This window comes from Pseudochaenichthys georgianus, chromosome 16 (assembly GCF_902827115.2).
Source record: "Pseudochaenichthys georgianus chromosome 16, fPseGeo1.2, whole genome shotgun sequence".
Classification (NCBI taxonomy): domain Eukaryota; kingdom Metazoa; phylum Chordata; class Actinopteri; order Perciformes; family Channichthyidae; genus Pseudochaenichthys; species Pseudochaenichthys georgianus.
This window is the reverse complement of record NC_047518.2, coordinates 16,919,608-16,935,938: the sequence shown is the minus strand read 5'-3', so window position 1 is coordinate 16,935,938 and position 16,331 is coordinate 16,919,608. Positions and strand designations below refer to the sequence as shown.

The 16,331-nt window shown below is 43.1% G+C and overlaps 1 protein-coding gene across 1 annotated transcript in view; it reads right to left on the bottom strand.

The window, feature by feature from the left end:
- Nucleotides 1-16,331, bottom strand: part of rims2a (regulating synaptic membrane exocytosis 2a) — a 156,829-nt gene that overhangs the window by 60,658 nt on the left and 79,840 nt on the right. The window contains exons 8-14 of the mRNA XM_071205816.1: nt 8,084-8,295; nt 6,700-6,819; nt 3,602-3,701; nt 3,254-3,377; nt 2,494-2,540; nt 2,095-2,207; nt 1,129-1,176 (exon numbers count right to left, since the gene is read on the bottom strand). Of these exons, the coding sequence (XP_071061917.1) occupies nt 1,129-1,176; nt 2,095-2,207; nt 2,494-2,540; nt 3,254-3,377; nt 3,602-3,701; nt 6,700-6,819; nt 8,084-8,295 (764 nt within the window). The remainder of the gene's footprint in view (nt 1-1,128; nt 1,177-2,094; nt 2,208-2,493; nt 2,541-3,253; nt 3,378-3,601; nt 3,702-6,699; nt 6,820-8,083; nt 8,296-16,331) is intronic.

The following is a 16,331-nucleotide window of genomic DNA, read 5'->3' as shown; positions in this document are numbered from 1 at the left end:
GGAAAAGCGCTATAATAAATATATAAGGAATTATTATTATTATTATTATTACTGTACAGTGTTGTGTTTGAATTTGTACAAAATATTCAGTAAGGATTCAGATTGAATTCTTATGGATTATATATAAGTGGTTCAAAAGTAACGTACTCAAAAATAAGTGGCTATGAAAAGTGTCCATTTTAAAAATACACTAACAGAAACCTACAAGCTTTACAAAAGTACACACAATAATAACACATGCACACAAATAAAAACCTACTTGTACATTCAACCTCCATAACATGTCATTACACCCCTCTTAATTTGAAAACTCGCATCTCTATCTCGAGCCATTATAATAATGTATTGTGTGAGATCCAAACAGGGCTTGTTGATGGTAATCTTAACTCATCACATTAACATATTGTCAGCTGTAAGTATTAGTATACAAACTAACCGAGCCGAGAAAATCAATTTAAAACAATTATTAAACAAAACCCAGAGAGAAGACTGATAATAAAGACGACAGAATAAGAGACCCCTCGAAGTGAAGGAAAACCTTCAACTCTTTGCTCCGTTCGGAATGTTCTATTTTGCAGGTACAATTTGCTTGAACTCTTATCTGGAAAGGAAATGCAAGTTGGTTTCCAGCACAGGACGGCAAACTTGTTTTTTTTTCACTGCAACATGAAACTGCAGACCAATCAACCATATGATGCTTAAGTTGCATAAGTTGAACTTGCACATGGAGCAGTTCTCCTGTACATGTGCGTAGGGCAGAGTTACAGGCCTGGGTTCATGTTACACTGAGGCAGAAAATAACTCAAGTCCTTTGTCCTGAGAAAGTTCAGGGAGACACCCTCCTGCATATGGTGAAGTGTCAGATTAGGCAATGGAAGAGTGTCTCCTTAAATGTGTTTAGATTAGTTGAGCATGCATAACCTAGGAAAAGATGAGGTGGAAAATGATTTAGAAGTCTTATCATAATGATGCCAAGAAATCAAACTGAAGAAAATGACAATGCACGGCACTGAGGGAAACTTGAAGCTGCCATTTCCCCGAGAATGCATTTTCCAAAGTATGGAAACAGTCAACAGTCAATGAGCAAAGACCAAAGAGAGATTGTGCCCTTCAGACGGGGCCCATTACCTGGACCCTAGGGGTAAAAGGCGTTGTTCTTCTACTAAGGCTTTGGCTCTGGATAAGCACAATTAAACAAAAAAAAGGACAAGAAAAGAAACTGCAATAAAACCAAAACCCAACAAAACAGCAACACACACTCACAATACACTCTTAACAACAACAGCAGTTTGTAGTTTCAGATGTTGGGTTTGTTCTTATTTCCTTTGTATGTAACGCTTTACTACGTACTTCTGCATTGGCTTTTTCTCATTTGAAATGCCACACAATCATTTTGAATATTTGACAGCTCCAAAAGCGTCTGCGTAGAATCAGTCATTGGACATTGCTGATCTTAGAGGGTTAATTCAATGCACTCGCTTTTTTAAATAATCGGTTGTTTCATGATTATTTCCATGCAGAACATAAAAAGGCATGATCCGGGCAAAATCTTGGGGTTTGCAAAACCCTCAAAGGATAAGTATATCATACAACCCCATTACAAACATCCCTTTACATTGAATATGTCTTTATGTGGGAAAAGCTACTACAGTCCACGACAGCAATCGGAACCATCCAATGTACCAAAGAAAACGTAACATTTTACGATTGTGGTATGACATTTCAAACTAATGTAAATCAAACTCAACTATTTCTCATTCAAATATATATTTATTTGTTTAGCCTTTTCCCTACTGGACCCTACATTTAAGTGCTGATTTTATTCAGCCCTTTACCCATCTATCCCAGGAGAGCTTTTATACTGGATAATGAACAACACGTGGTAACCTGATCTACACGTACTGGGTTGGTAAAGGGCCAGCTCAACCGGCAGAGTAAGAAAAGCTCTGCCCGGTAACCAAATGATTTGAAACAGTGTTTAAGGTATTATTTGAGTCCATTCCTAAATATAGTCAAATGGCCATTAAAATGTTCATCAATGGAGTCTTTAGTGAGGATTTCACATAGTCTGTATGTCATGCTGAGGTCACTTACTGAGAGCTGACCTGACAGGTACTGGGGGGCGTCCCTCAGCATGCTGGGACTCATGGGGGACGTGACGGAGATGGACGGGCGATCCACCTTTTGAGACTCAAAAGAACTCGAACCTGACAGGGCAGGGACCACACGGTCAGATCAGGGAGTGAAGACGGTGGTTTTAATAACATCGAGAGATACAATGAGACACGGGGGATGGTTGTGAGGAAGATAGAAAGACAATGACAAGAAGAGAGACAGAAAGAGGGACGAAAGCATGCCGTAAGAAAGACAGGGACACAGAGAGGCAGAGGGACAGAACTCTCAGAGACATTTCCTTCACTTGATGTGTCTAGGCTGATAATAGGATGACATGGGGTAATGACACAGCTTAAAGATGCTGAGACTGAGACTCACTTGATTCCAGTTGTGCATGTGTGCTGTCTGGTATCCTTGGAATATCTCTGGAGGAAAAAAAAGAGTGTGAGTGTGAGAGACAGGAGAGAGGGAAGGGGTGGAAAGGATCAATTGGTGCTACTGCTGACTGCACTGTGCTCTAATGAGCGCATTAGTCTTCATTCAGCGGCAGCTCCCTCGGCAGCACACAGAGGGTCAGATATAGGATCGGTAAAGCAAAGGTGTTGCTGTTTTCCACTATTTACATGTGGAGTCAAAGCAAGGCAGCAGGCTGTCATTGTGCTGGGATGTGTTGGATTGGAAGGGGATAGATTCCCAAATGTTGAATAAAACAAGTACAAAAAAAATATATTCTGTGGTAACACAAGCTCTCTTCACCTCGAGATGTCCTGAAGGCTCCATATTATAGTGAGCTCAGTAATGCAGGCAGTGACTTGACCTCAATGAGCCCAAAGACATAACAACTGCAATTGTTTTAAAGATACAAATATCAATACAAGTATGAAGTCACTAATGATGCAATTCCTGTTATATAAAATCACAGATTTGATTGCACACATGTGATTATTAAATGTATCCTTTCCAACTGATTATTCGTTCTTCATGCTGAAAGAGGCCTGGAAGCTAAGCCAGTTTTCAATGTGTCAGAGGCAGGTTGACACCGTAGACGGGACAGATAGAGTCATCGTATTGTGTGCCAAGCACAGCAGTTACGATCATATAATGCAGTGTGTGTGTGACAGTCACGGTGAGCCCTCACCCTATAGGCCGTGAGACCACCAGCTCCACCTGCGGCTCAGGCTTGGAGTCTAGAATGATATTGTAAACTTCTTTAAATGTGGCTCCTTGTAAAAGCTTCCCGTTCCACTCCAGCACCTGGTCACCTGCAAACACAACCAGACACACAGGATAACGTTTTGCAGTGTAGAAAACACACCTCATTGTGTGTGTGTGTGTGTGTGTGTGTGTGTGTGTGTGTGTGTGTGTGTGTGTGTGTGTGTGTGTGTGTGTGTGTGTGTGTGTGTGTGTGTGTGTGTGTGTGTGTGTGTGTGTGTGTGTGTGTGTGTGTGTGTGTGTGTGTGCGTGCGTGTGTGTGTGTGTTTAATACCTGGTCTGAGATGTCCAACAGTGTCTGCTAGACTTCCTTTCCTCACTTTAGTGATGAAAGCACAAAGTCTACCAGATTCTGTCATCTTGCCTCCCACCACCTGTAGGAGCAGATTAGCACTGGATTAGCACTCCAACACCACTTGATTTGTTAGTGTTATTATCACTGTGTTGTTGTTATTATTATGGGGACTTGCGAGCGGAGGCCCCTCGTGCCCCTCATGCAGCTTGCAGGAGAAAACCGATTGTTTCCCCCCAATGTATCCCAGTGATGTCATTGCTTTAGCGTTTGCCTGCGAGGTACGAATACTCAATAAAAGCCTAGATTGTTTGTAATGTTTAAGGCTATGTTCTCTGCCCAGGGACACACTCAGTGGTTCTGTCACAGTGCAGGTCCGTGGGCTTCAGCTGTACTGTAAAGACCTGAGCTGCTGTACTGAGCTTACATGGGCATGATACAAATCAAAATCCCTCTTAACGGCAGCTGAATGCCAACATACAAAGGAGCTTAGGGAAGTCTGCTAAATGAAATGGCTTTATGTAACAGGCAGGAGCCGGAGAAGGAGGCTGGCAGTGAAAGAGATGGAGATAGAGAAAGATGGACAGTGGGGGGGGGGGGGGGGCTGGCAGCCTGACTGATGGACTGACTGGCTGCACTGCCGAGTTGGTTGTCTGCTGCTGAGCGGACAGAAAGCCACAGAGGCACTGAGCAGACACAAACATGCCGTTTCAGGAGGCTCATTCAATCAGTAATGATTTTCCCCGTCCTGCCGCTCTCAGTCCTCTCTCTGCATCACCCGCCATGCTCCTCTGGACTTGGCTGCTCAGCTTTTCTTTTTACCACCTACAGATTAATGCAACAGTGAAAAGGGAAGGGAAACCAAAGCATGTACGACCATAGAAAGCTTTCTTTGGCAATGTAGTGACTATGCTGCAATAACAACATGGGTAAGAGGCAGGGCTGCAACTAATGATTATGTTCATGATCAACTCATCTGCAGGATATTTGATTTTTAGATGAATCGATGAATTGTTCGACTTAAAAAATGTCACTAAATAGTCGAACCATTCAATCCCAGTTTCTCAAAGTCCAAGGTCTTTAATGTTTTTTCTTAAACCCAAGAATCCACTTTGTTTAATAAAACGATGCAGTTATATGAGGAAGCTGGAAAAGGGCTTTTTTCCGTACTGCACGGTAGCTTGTGAATTGCACCGAGGAATTAATTAGAGTGTATCTACAGTATAATAATGAATTGCTTCTTGATTAAAGTAAATGAAGGTATAATATAAAGTTAGTGAGTAAAAACTACAAAATGTGCCTCTGAATTGTAGTGGAGGTGTATAAAGTAGCAGGAAATGAAAAAAATGTGTACAGTTCTTGATCAAATAAAACGAATTACTGTAAAACACTGAATATGACAAACTGAAAAATATTTGAGAAACTTTCAACAGGATTTTCTGCAATTTTTTTGCAATAATAACTCCTCAATTAATCATGGATAATCAGATATTTGGAGTATTTTTCTTTTAAATGTCTAAATTATTACACTCATTTACATTGCAGTTCTTTACAAAGGTTTAAATTGAGTGAAGTAAGAATATGTCCTATACAAGTGTGCTTCACAGCACTAAAAGCATAGGAAACATATACACAGCAAGCATATCGTTGAAATTCCTAGGGGACTGTGATGATACTATTCAAAATGTGTGCAGTGACGACACCGACAGGACTCGTTTCCTCTGCGCTGCTGAATGCAGTTCATTAAAGTAGTTCAATGTGAGTGAGTTCAGAGAATTATACGGCTCAATATTAAACGATGCTCATTAATATTCATCAGGGACATAATCAAGTCTTTAATGAATATTATTACTGAGTAGCACTATGATGTTATCGACAATTGGAAAGCCACGGAGAAAATCAGCGCGCGCAAAAAAAGGCCACAAAATAGTAGAAAGACACTGAATGTCCAACCAACACTGATACTCAGCTGGACCTGTCAAACCTGCCCAGAATCCCTGGGTCTGCTTCCACTGAAGTCCATAACCAACATTTGTGATAAATGTGCATATTGTAAAGCTGCAGTTGGTAGCTTTCATAAATGTACCTTTTGTCATTCTAATATTGTGACTGTATGCATGAGACTGTAGTACAACATATCATGTTCCTCTGCCTCCCAGAATTTGGAATTTGGAGTCCTCTGCCAATCAGAGCAGAAGATACTCTAACGTATCTCTAAGTTTCAATCACTGCTTGGAAACCCCAATCAAAATGTGAAATGACGCAGTGCTGGTTAAACAGCCAACAGTAAATAAAACAGCCACAGCTAAACGATGCACTGAAATATGTTAAGTTGCCTCTTAGCATGACTCTCTCTGTACATTTACGTTCCTCTGGTAAGCAGTCATGTCGAGGGCTTTTATTGTGACGGGTAAGAACAGAGGGAGGGGCGCACACGCTGTTGACAACGTGGGAGCAATAAAGAGTTTTCCGTCTTGGTGTGGACGACAGATCCTCCGTATTCCTTTTAACAACCTTCCTAAGTATAGGCACGACTCAGAGCCCTCGGCCATGGACTGCAGAGTGCAGTGATCCTTTACCTTAAAGGTGGGGTAGGTACGTTTCAGAAACCGGCTCGAGATACACTTTGTGTTATATTCCATGGAATGCTCTTAACATCCCGATAGCAATGAATATCTTAAGTGCTTTGACAAAAAATCCATAAAAAAATGTCATCTGTAGAAGCCGTAATACTGTAAAAAGTACAACCAATTGGATGGCCTACCTGCCTGTCAGCCTTCCATCGGGGCACAAACTTATCTCGTGCCCTCATTGGTCATGTGCGCGTTCGTGTGTGTTGGGGGAGGGGCTCTGTAAGGAAGTGGCAGATTTTCTCCGGTTGTGTATTTTCAAATTCTAGCGATCTCGAGCCGGTTTCTCAAACTTACCTACCCCACCTTTAACACTTTTAGAGATTCTTTGGCTGTGATTGTTTGTTTGTATACAAGTTATTTAAGCTATGTAGTATTGAATATGTCACCAAACTGCAGCTTAAACACATGAGATCTTCAGACACACACAGACAGGTAGAATGAGCTCACCTTTAGACCAAGCAGAGCTCCTGAGTCTCGAGGCACACTTCCATCTTTCATGCGCTTGTTGAGTAAAATACGCCCTATTAGGCGATCCCCATCTTTGGACGGCTGCCACGTCACCGGGTGCTACAAGGTCAGAGCAACACACACCTATTGTTAACAACTCATCCGCTTGCATGTGATTACATTAGACCCACGCAGACAACTGTCCATAGTGAAAAGGGTGCACGGGGAGAGCATTTATTCACTCAGGGAAGAGAGTTCACACAAACTCTGTCGCCCTCATCAATTGTTAAATGTCTTATCTCGCAACACGCTTAATTATTTACATTTTAAAAGACGGGATATTGAATTGCTCAGAGAATCAAGGACGAACTATTGATGAAAAATAACATCCAACACAACAGTGAAAGGTGTTATTTCCAGAGCGTGTGTGAACATGCCAGTGTGAAGGTGGAGTTAGCTTCATGCAGCGCCCCATGCAGAGTAAAGCAAGCAGCCCCAACCCTCCACCTCCAACCAGCGCTTCAAAGTGGAGCAGGAAGACCGGAGTCTCACTACACACAGACATACAACCATCATCAGGTGGAGGAGTGAGGGGAAAGCAGACTGTGACAAAGGGGGGGGGGGGGGAAGGTCATCTATGATGCAAGAACAAATGAGGTAGTCCAGTTCAAAGATTAAAAAAAGAATGGAAAATAGAGCGCATGTATTAAAGCCATGAGACACAGAGAGGGTGAAATCACGGACGCGCAGTGGAAGGGAAAAAAGAAAAACATATGTTTTCATTTTTGGTGCAAAACAAATCAGTCTTCCCTGTTGTGTGTGCTTACAATCATTTAGGTTTGCTAAAGAAGTGAGTGGAAAGTTAGGCAAGGGGCGGGTTCTGTCTGGACTGGGTGCTGTGGGGGGGGGGGGGGGGGGGGGGAGGGGGGGCAGCAGAGTGAGAGGGTCGGCCCTGATGTTTCCTATGACACTCAACAGGACCGCTGCAGAGCAAGAACACAACATACGGAGGAGAACGAGCATGCAACTAGGAGAGACCCACATTCCTGTGTGCCATGACAAACGGAGAGGTTGTGTGTCAATGCTAAAACTACTGTAAGATGTGGTGTTTCTGTTTGGGGAGCAAAACAGCAAGTACAAGTAGCAAGCAAAGAGGGTGCCCCCAAAAGACTGTTTCGGCAACACCGAGCAAGGTGGAGCCAAAAGGAACCGAAAAAACAAAAAAGGAACGAAATCGCAAGAGAAATCAATTTATACAAACGTCAAATAAAAATCCAAAAAACAAACATCTCACCTATTTACACTGAGTGACAGAGCAAAACAAAGACTGGATGGGTAGGTTAAAAATAATAATAACAAAATGCAGGCTAGATTGTCTTAGTACCTTCTCACTATGGCTATGCTCCTCGTTTAGGGTAGTGCTACTGCACGTATCAACTCCCGAGTCTTTAACCTGCGGTTCACACCATGCCAAGTCCTCTTCAAATGAGTGTCCCCCAAAGCGCACCATTTTCTTTTGCCTCTCAGATAAGGTGTGTGTCGGCTCGGACATAAATGTCTGCTCAATTGTTTTTCTTTTTCCCCTTTGACTGTCCCCTACAGGTGTGGGATAAAAACAGAAAGAAAACAGAAAAACAACATGCAAAGGTGTAAATAAAACGAAGGAAACATGAGATGACAAAAGACTCTGGTAGAGGGGGGGATGGGGGGGGGGAGAGAGACAGAGAGAGGGAGAGAGAGATGGGGGGTTAGGGAGGGACGGGAGAGGGGGGAGGTCAAGGCAGGGCTCCACATGTCTCACCAAAGACATTGGGGAGGCCTCGCTGCTATGCCAAGAAGCATGGTCCCACCAATGGCCATCCAAATCTCCTGTAAGGTGGGGGGGGAAAGGACGCACACACAAGAAAGGACATCGAGAGGGACCAGTGAGGACACAAACAACAACAGACAGTAACCGCCAGACAGACGTACACACATAACACACACACACACACACACACTGTAAAACTCAAAGCCGGTCAGCATGTGAACCTCTAAGAGATCCCTGTGGAGAAAGAAAGACGCAGCTCAGGTCAATAACAATGTGACCACCTCCACACAGGCCGCCGTCCTTCCGTTGGACATTAATTAAGGGGGCTTCGACCCTGCGTCCGCCCCAGTACACGCCCTGCCAGCTCTTAACACTGTACATGTGATGCTCATCTTTTCCTCGTCTTTCCTACAGGACGAGGACATGGAGTAAATCCCACCATTTTGTTCAGGATTTGCACCATTGTTATCCATGAATTCATGATGTTGTGAATCGAGCTTGCCACAACACATGGAATGTGACTGCAGATAGGAAGGGGGAGTCAAGAAGCAACTGTATCAGCGACAGCAAGAAATTAGGCTTATCGAAAATGGGTTCTTCATTAAGAGAAAACCTACAACTTCCAAATTGCACTGATCGGGAAAATGCCATATTTTGAATGATGTGTTACTACCTTGATGCATCGCAAGATAACATGCTTCAAGATCTGGGAGGCTAAGGAACAAAGCTACAACTATGTCCAGGCACACTGATGGCTACTTCATGCAACTGTAATACAGGTGTGTATTTCTTTACATTTCACAATCAGAAAGGAGTTATAATCAAAAATTAAGAAGAATAGTTCAACTAATATGTATATGTCCACTGAAACAACATATTTAACAACAATCTCTAAAAGCTCTTTATAGATGCCTAAGTTTAAATCAGCAGACAACTAACATTTTGCTCAAACAAAGTAAAGTGCTATCTTATCAGACAGTAGTTGCATCTGGGCGGGAGCAGAGCCCCACTCTAATGCGGTTAGCTGGGGATTCAGGTTGCAACGCCACACAGCCTTAACTGACCTCAATCTAAAGTGCACCAGGGAGAGCTTTTAAAGATGAGGCTCTGATTACAACTTCTGGAGCAGCACCAGTGGACAGCCTGGAGAAGATACAGGCTGGGCAAACTGCTTTAATGTTATTACAGGATGGAGGTTTCTGGGACATGTCTTTGAACTTTTTTTATTTTCTCATCAATCCAGCTGACGACTCCGCCATCGTTGGCCTCCTCTCCAACGAGGACGACAGGGAGCTGACGCAGGACTTCACTTCAGGTGCCAGAGGAACCAGCTGAACGCAGCGAAGACCAAGGAACTGGTGGTGGATTTCAGACGGCGCCAACACCCCCCCCCCCCCCCCGACACCAGTGAACATCCAGGGAGCGGACATTGAGATTGGTAATCTTACAAATACCTGGGTGTTCACCTGAACGATAAACTGGACTGGACTGATCATTCTGCTGCTCTGTACAAGAAGGGACAGAGCGGACTCTTTCTGCTGAGGAGACTGAGGTCTTTCGGGGGGCAGGGGGCACTCCTTCAGACATGTTGTGACTCTGTTGTGGCATCAGCCATTTTCTATGGTGTGGCCTGCTGGGGCAGCAGCATCTCGGCTGCTGACAGGAAGAGACTGAACAGACTGGTAAGGAAGGCCAGCTCTGTCCTGAGGAGTCCTCTGGACACTGTGGAGGTGGTGGGAGACAGGAGAATGGCAGCCAAGCTGTCCTCCCTGCTGGACAATGTGTCCCACCCCCTCCAGGACTCCCTGTCCTCACTGTGCAGCTCCTTCAGTGATAGGCTGCTACATCCCCTGCTGTCTCACGGAGAGATACCGCAGGTCCTTCCTTCCTGCAGCGGTCAGACTACACAACCAGCACAGCCCCTAGTAGACCCCCCCCCCCTCCCCTACACACACCATAACACAGACTATATCACCCCTTGCTGCTAAATACCAATCAAATATGTGCTATATGTGCAATATATATGCCGTTAATAACTGTGTAATTTATACCTGGCTGCTAAATCCTTAGAACCGTTACAAGGTGTGTTTTTTGCATTTTGTATTTTGTAAATTGTGTAACTTGCTGCTGTTAAATACCATCAAACTATGTGCAATATATACATTATTATATACATATGCCATTAATAATTGTAATATATACCTGGCTGCTAAATCCTTAGAACCGTTACAAGGTGTGTTTTTTTGCATTTTGTAAATTGTTTAACTTGCTGCTGTTAAATACCATCAAACTATGTGCAATATGTGCAATATATACATTATTATATACATATGCCATTAATAACTGTAATATATACCTGGCTGCTAAATCCTAAGAACTGTTACAAGATTTGTATTTTGAAAAGTATTTTTTTTTACTTTTTTTTTTTTATTATATTCACAACTTAGTACTTTTTTGAACATATGTAACATTAAGCTGTCTGTGGCTCTTTGCTGCTGTAGCGATGCACATGTCCCCTCTGTGGGACTAATAAAGGTATTCAGATGCTGATGCTGATGTTACAGCTTACAGAGTGAACCAAGACCTCTAAACCGATGTCTTGCTGCAGATGTGATGCTTAGGTCAACCCGGGAAGAGATGACAGATATTTGATGAGATCAATTCACATTATGTCTTCTGTTGGAGACTGAGAGCTACAGATGCAAAACCAACCTGTTCAGAGAGAGCACATTCAATTTGATTCAGAGGCTTAACAAAAAGTCAAGCTAATTAGAATACAAGAAAGATATTAAATCTGAATGTGGTGTTTAGAAAACGAGGTAAAGGGGAATAAAGGTTTGTCCTGAGACCTGAGTGTGTAACATAAATCTGTTTTTAACACCTTGTTATTTAGGGAAAAGGACATTCATAGTTATTTGACGACTCAAAGTACAGTTAACGAATGTGTACTGTTGTTGATATGTTGCTTGCTTGCATGAATGTATGTAGGGAAAGGAAGGTTATCTGAAAACCCTGCACTTGTTCAACCTGTGCACTTCCCCTGCAAAGAGCTGTATAACTTAATGGATCTACAGGCAGGCCTCCTTCAAGCATTATCTTGCTGAGGATTCAATCTCAAGGAAAACAGCGAACTCTGATGGAAAGGCATAAAAATAGCCTGCATATGCGTCTGAATGCAAAAGAGGAGGCGGTGGTGGAGGGGGGGATTACAAGGGTAAAAAAGGAAGGGATTTTCAGAACAGAAAAAGGCGCATCGAAGAAGAACGCTGTGTAAAGATAGTGCCACTGTTAATAAATATAGCCCCATGTGTGAGTCTTCTAACTCGGCTGATGTTAGGACAAAACATTCTCACCAAAAAGATATTTCTTTATGGCATAAATAAGGTTTTGAACAATTTAAGTTGTTCATTTTGGCGTTGTCCATTGTTAATCCTAGTATGAATGAGAAGATGTAACCTAGCGAATGAGTAGCTAATGTTTAGCGAAACTATTAAAAACAACTTAATTGGAAATAAATTAAAACATATTGAGCATAAAAAGCACAACTGAAAAAAGCACTGGCCTACCCGTCTGGATCAATATGGTGTTAGTATCTTGCTTTTATTTGATTATATAACAACTTACTTTGTCTCCTGGTACAACCGGCCAATTGTGTCTAATATGGCCTCTGATTTCTTACCTTGTATGATTCTTTTTTTTCTTGCCTCGTTAATATATTTGGAACTATCTTCTAATAGTCACATGTTGTGTCTATTCTTGATTTGGCATATATTTTGTAGCATAATTCTACCTAGCTTTTGAGTCTATTGTGCAATATAGTTTTCATTTTCACAATGCACATCATTATTATTTGACTTTGCACTTTGTGGTGATGTTAAACTTAACCTCCAGCATCAAGGACTTTTTATTAATATCCACATTCAAACCAACCCGAGTCATTTCCACACTTACAATTGTATCATATTCAAAGTTGCAAGGTCAGTCGGAGCCCAACAAACCGTCCTCCTTCCCTCCCTGCTCTTTCTCTAAGCTATCACGATCCATCCGTCAGTGCAGGGGAGTGCTAAAACGACTTACTGTACACAGTTATGCACTGTGATAAAACATTATGGGTGTCTCCAGACAGGCTTTGCCCTCCGTGGCCCTCTAACCAACAGCTGACAACAGTGATTACCCTCTTTGCCTCCCAGCTGCTATCCTGTCGGCAGCACAAACTGCAGAGCCCAGTGCAGCGCCGTGCACACTCTCCATTGAACGAGTCACTTGCCCTAATGTGGCCATGATAGTCCAAACAGCTTGAGGCCTGCATTTATGATCACGGAGGGAAACATCATGTAGATCACCTTCAGGTAGGACAGTGGGCATGGTTGCATATATTTGGGTACCTTAAAAGCCTTAGGGCAAATGTAATTTACTTTGCTCAGATTGCACACAAATAAATGTGTATGTTAAAGAGATTCTTATAAATGAAAATGCACATCCCACTGTTGTATGAAAAGACACACAATACATCCCAATATATAAAAACGCAAGCCATGTATCATGATTTGTATTGTATCGCCTGATTCTTGCCAATAGAGAGCTCCCATTGTTAAAAGAGTGTGATGTTGGCATTTTATATATTTAAATGTGGTTTAAAAGCAAATTCCTTGTGTGTTTAAACATACCAGGCAATAAACTCGATCTGATTCGGATTTATTTGTCAATTTAGAGCTATGGATAAACATTTAGATACACAGCTTATCTCAAGGTCATCGATAGTTTCCCCCTCCACCTGTACCTGTCCTCCCATCATACTCCTCCACCTCCCCCAGGCCCGTCGATGTCAGTCAAAAATAATTTGAGTAGGTGTAAACATGGAGGTACGCCGCCCTTTCTTTCCCTGAAGCTGTATTAACAGTGGCACGCCACAAATGGGCACTGATCCCCGGCGAGGCACAGCGTGGTTTTTCAGGAAGCAGGAAACTCATCATGGCCATAAATTGTGAGCATCAGCAGTCTGCGGTGGGCCTGCCGATCCGCCCGGACTCCGAGGCCCCTCAAAGTGCTGACTCAGGGCCGAGGAGGCGCGCAGGCAGTGGTGGAGTTCACCAGCAGCAGGCTCTCCATCACTTTGACAGCTCAATAAAAACCAGTGTAAACTATTAATTGGATCATTAATTATTGATGCTGTTTTTACTACAATTCGAGAGGCGAGAGCAGAAAAGAGGCCGGGGTGAAACTGTGTGTGTTTTAACATAGTCACCAAAACTGGGAAGTGTACAGTGTCATGTCAAACCCCTGGGAGGCAGGGCAACCTCAAACAAAACACCTGTATCTAACTTCTACTAGTACGGAGAGAAAACTGTAGTTCTACCGGTTAAGGAATAAAAGGTGACAGTGTTAAGAATATTCTAACATCCACACTTCAGAACACACACGGAAAAAACGGAAATGTGAACTGTATCAGGTTAGTTGAAACCAATAAAGGGTGAACTGTATCAGGTTAGTTGAAACCAATAATGTAAAGTTGAACCAATTTTTTTTTTATTAAACTTAATATTATTGCTTTCAACTAACCTGATACAGTCATGTGACATCTGTTGACATGATACATTTAATTAGTGTGAACGGTTCCGTTGTTTCCGTGCAGACCACAAACCCAACAGACCTATGGAGGTGGAAAAACCGCTCACAAAAGCCTTTAGTAGGATGTAATTTCCCTGATTACTCGCTGCACCCTCGCTGCGAGGGGGACCCAAGTTCCCATCAGCAAAAACACGTGGGTTTGCTATCCTGGCTCCAAAATGGTGGAATGAGCTCCCCATTGACATCAGGACCGCAGAAAGCTTACACACCTTCCGGCGCAGACTGAAAACTCATCTCTTTCGACTCCACTTCGAGCGATAGAATGACTAACAAAGAACTGCTAACAGAGCACTTATATACTAATAAAGGACTGGCTTATCTATAGCCAGTTGAGTAGCACTTGAAACGATTGGCTCTTTGAAACCTGATGTACTTTATGATTCTGTTTTCCTCAAGGTTGTGTCTTCCTGGTCGAATGTACTTATTGTAAGTCGCTTTGGATAAAAGCGTCAGCTAAATGCAATGTAATGTAATGTAATGTAATGTAACTTAGGCTGTCCCTACACAATGTCCACCTCTCTGCCGTAGTTAGCCGGCCTCTCCTTTTCTGTTTGTTCGGCACTATGATGAGACGGCGTGTCGGGGGAATCAACAAGGAGGAAAACACAGGGAGAGGACCGTCGTGATAAATCAGTCTCCAGTGCACGCAGCCACGAGCCAGGCTCATTACAGCTGGCACACCCTCTCTCCTCGGGTCTCCGCCTCCCCTTAGTCTCATCTCCTTCTCCATCCACTAAGCACCCCCCCCTCCTGCCTCCCTCCTAAGGGTGTCGGAGATATGATGATGCACCCTGCTCAGCCTGCTGTTACACACCCATGTGCCGCACAAACTACGCGGACGTGCCACATATGGCCAAATGGTGCTTTCTGCCCTTTCTCTCCACTCTTTCCTCGTGTGGCCAGACATGAACAAAGATGCGGTGTTCTTTGCGTTGGATGTTTGATGTCATGTCACTCTCTTTATGCGTATCAGAGAGTGCTAGGTTTGCATGTTCACAGAGGGAAATACAATCCCAATTGGTGTCTTTTTAGGAACATAAAGAAACAACACCTGCGCAACTCGGTTCCGCTAAAGTACATCTCAGCCTTTTCCACACTCATGCTGAATGTTTCTATGTGTAAACTCTATGTACCACAAACACTGTCTGATCTTTCTTTATGGCTGTTAGAATGTCACATGCCCACATATGGAGCCAGGAGTTTTGGACCTCTCTCTGTTACGCAATTACATTTTGGCAGAGTGCAACAAAGCTGGTTTTAAAATAAATGGTTCAGTCGAGTTTTCTGAACCAGTTATCAGAGTCCCTGCATGCACCATAAACTAGCAACCTTAATTATGTCATAAATTAATCAAAGTGCCAATTATAACTAAGGGCCAATGATAGCTCCACATTAAGCGCTGTCTGTAGATGTTCTGTGGTTTGCTATACTTATTCAGGTCAATAGTCCAGCTCTTTCCTGTGAGTTGTCCCCTCTCTCCTACACAGCCTGACCTGTGGAGGAGGCAGACAGAAGCAATAGAAACTCTGACCCTGCAAACAGCCGACTCTTCTACCTGGTGTGGTTCCATCATGGCTAGCTGGAAACCTGGAAACTCCCACATCCATAATGTAGAGCTAGTGCTGGGCTGCTTCCCTACGTAAGGAGAAGAGTTACATTCCTCCCCTCTCCTCTAGATTAAACGTGTTGAGCTTGCGGCAGGCGCTTCGGTCTGGTGTAGCAACCTGCTACTGTACTTTCGTCCTTTCTGTTTTTTTAATCCTCCATTTGTCAACTGCGCCTCATGCTTACATTTTGCTTAGTGTTTTTAACATTTTTAGAGTAAAGGCTTCTGTAATTAAGGGTTTGACCACAAAATCAATTTGTAATTACGACAACTGTCAAGCAGGTGGAGCGTCAAGAAGCTAACAGCCTAACAATTGCTTTTGATGTTGATCTATGCAAAGTGGCATTTCATTCAGTCACTCTGACTGTTTGCTTGCCAGTGCGTGTTTATACACTTGGACACGTGCATGTGATGCTCCAAGCAGGTCGCGCATCTCCCATGAGCCATCTCATTTCTGTTTGCCTTGTTGTTAGACAGCAAGGCAGGCATGCTGAGCCTTAACCTAGCTAACCGCATGACATTATCTTTTCACCCAGACGACCACATCTGTTTCTAACCTCAATCTGACAAACAGGAGAGTTTTTAAAT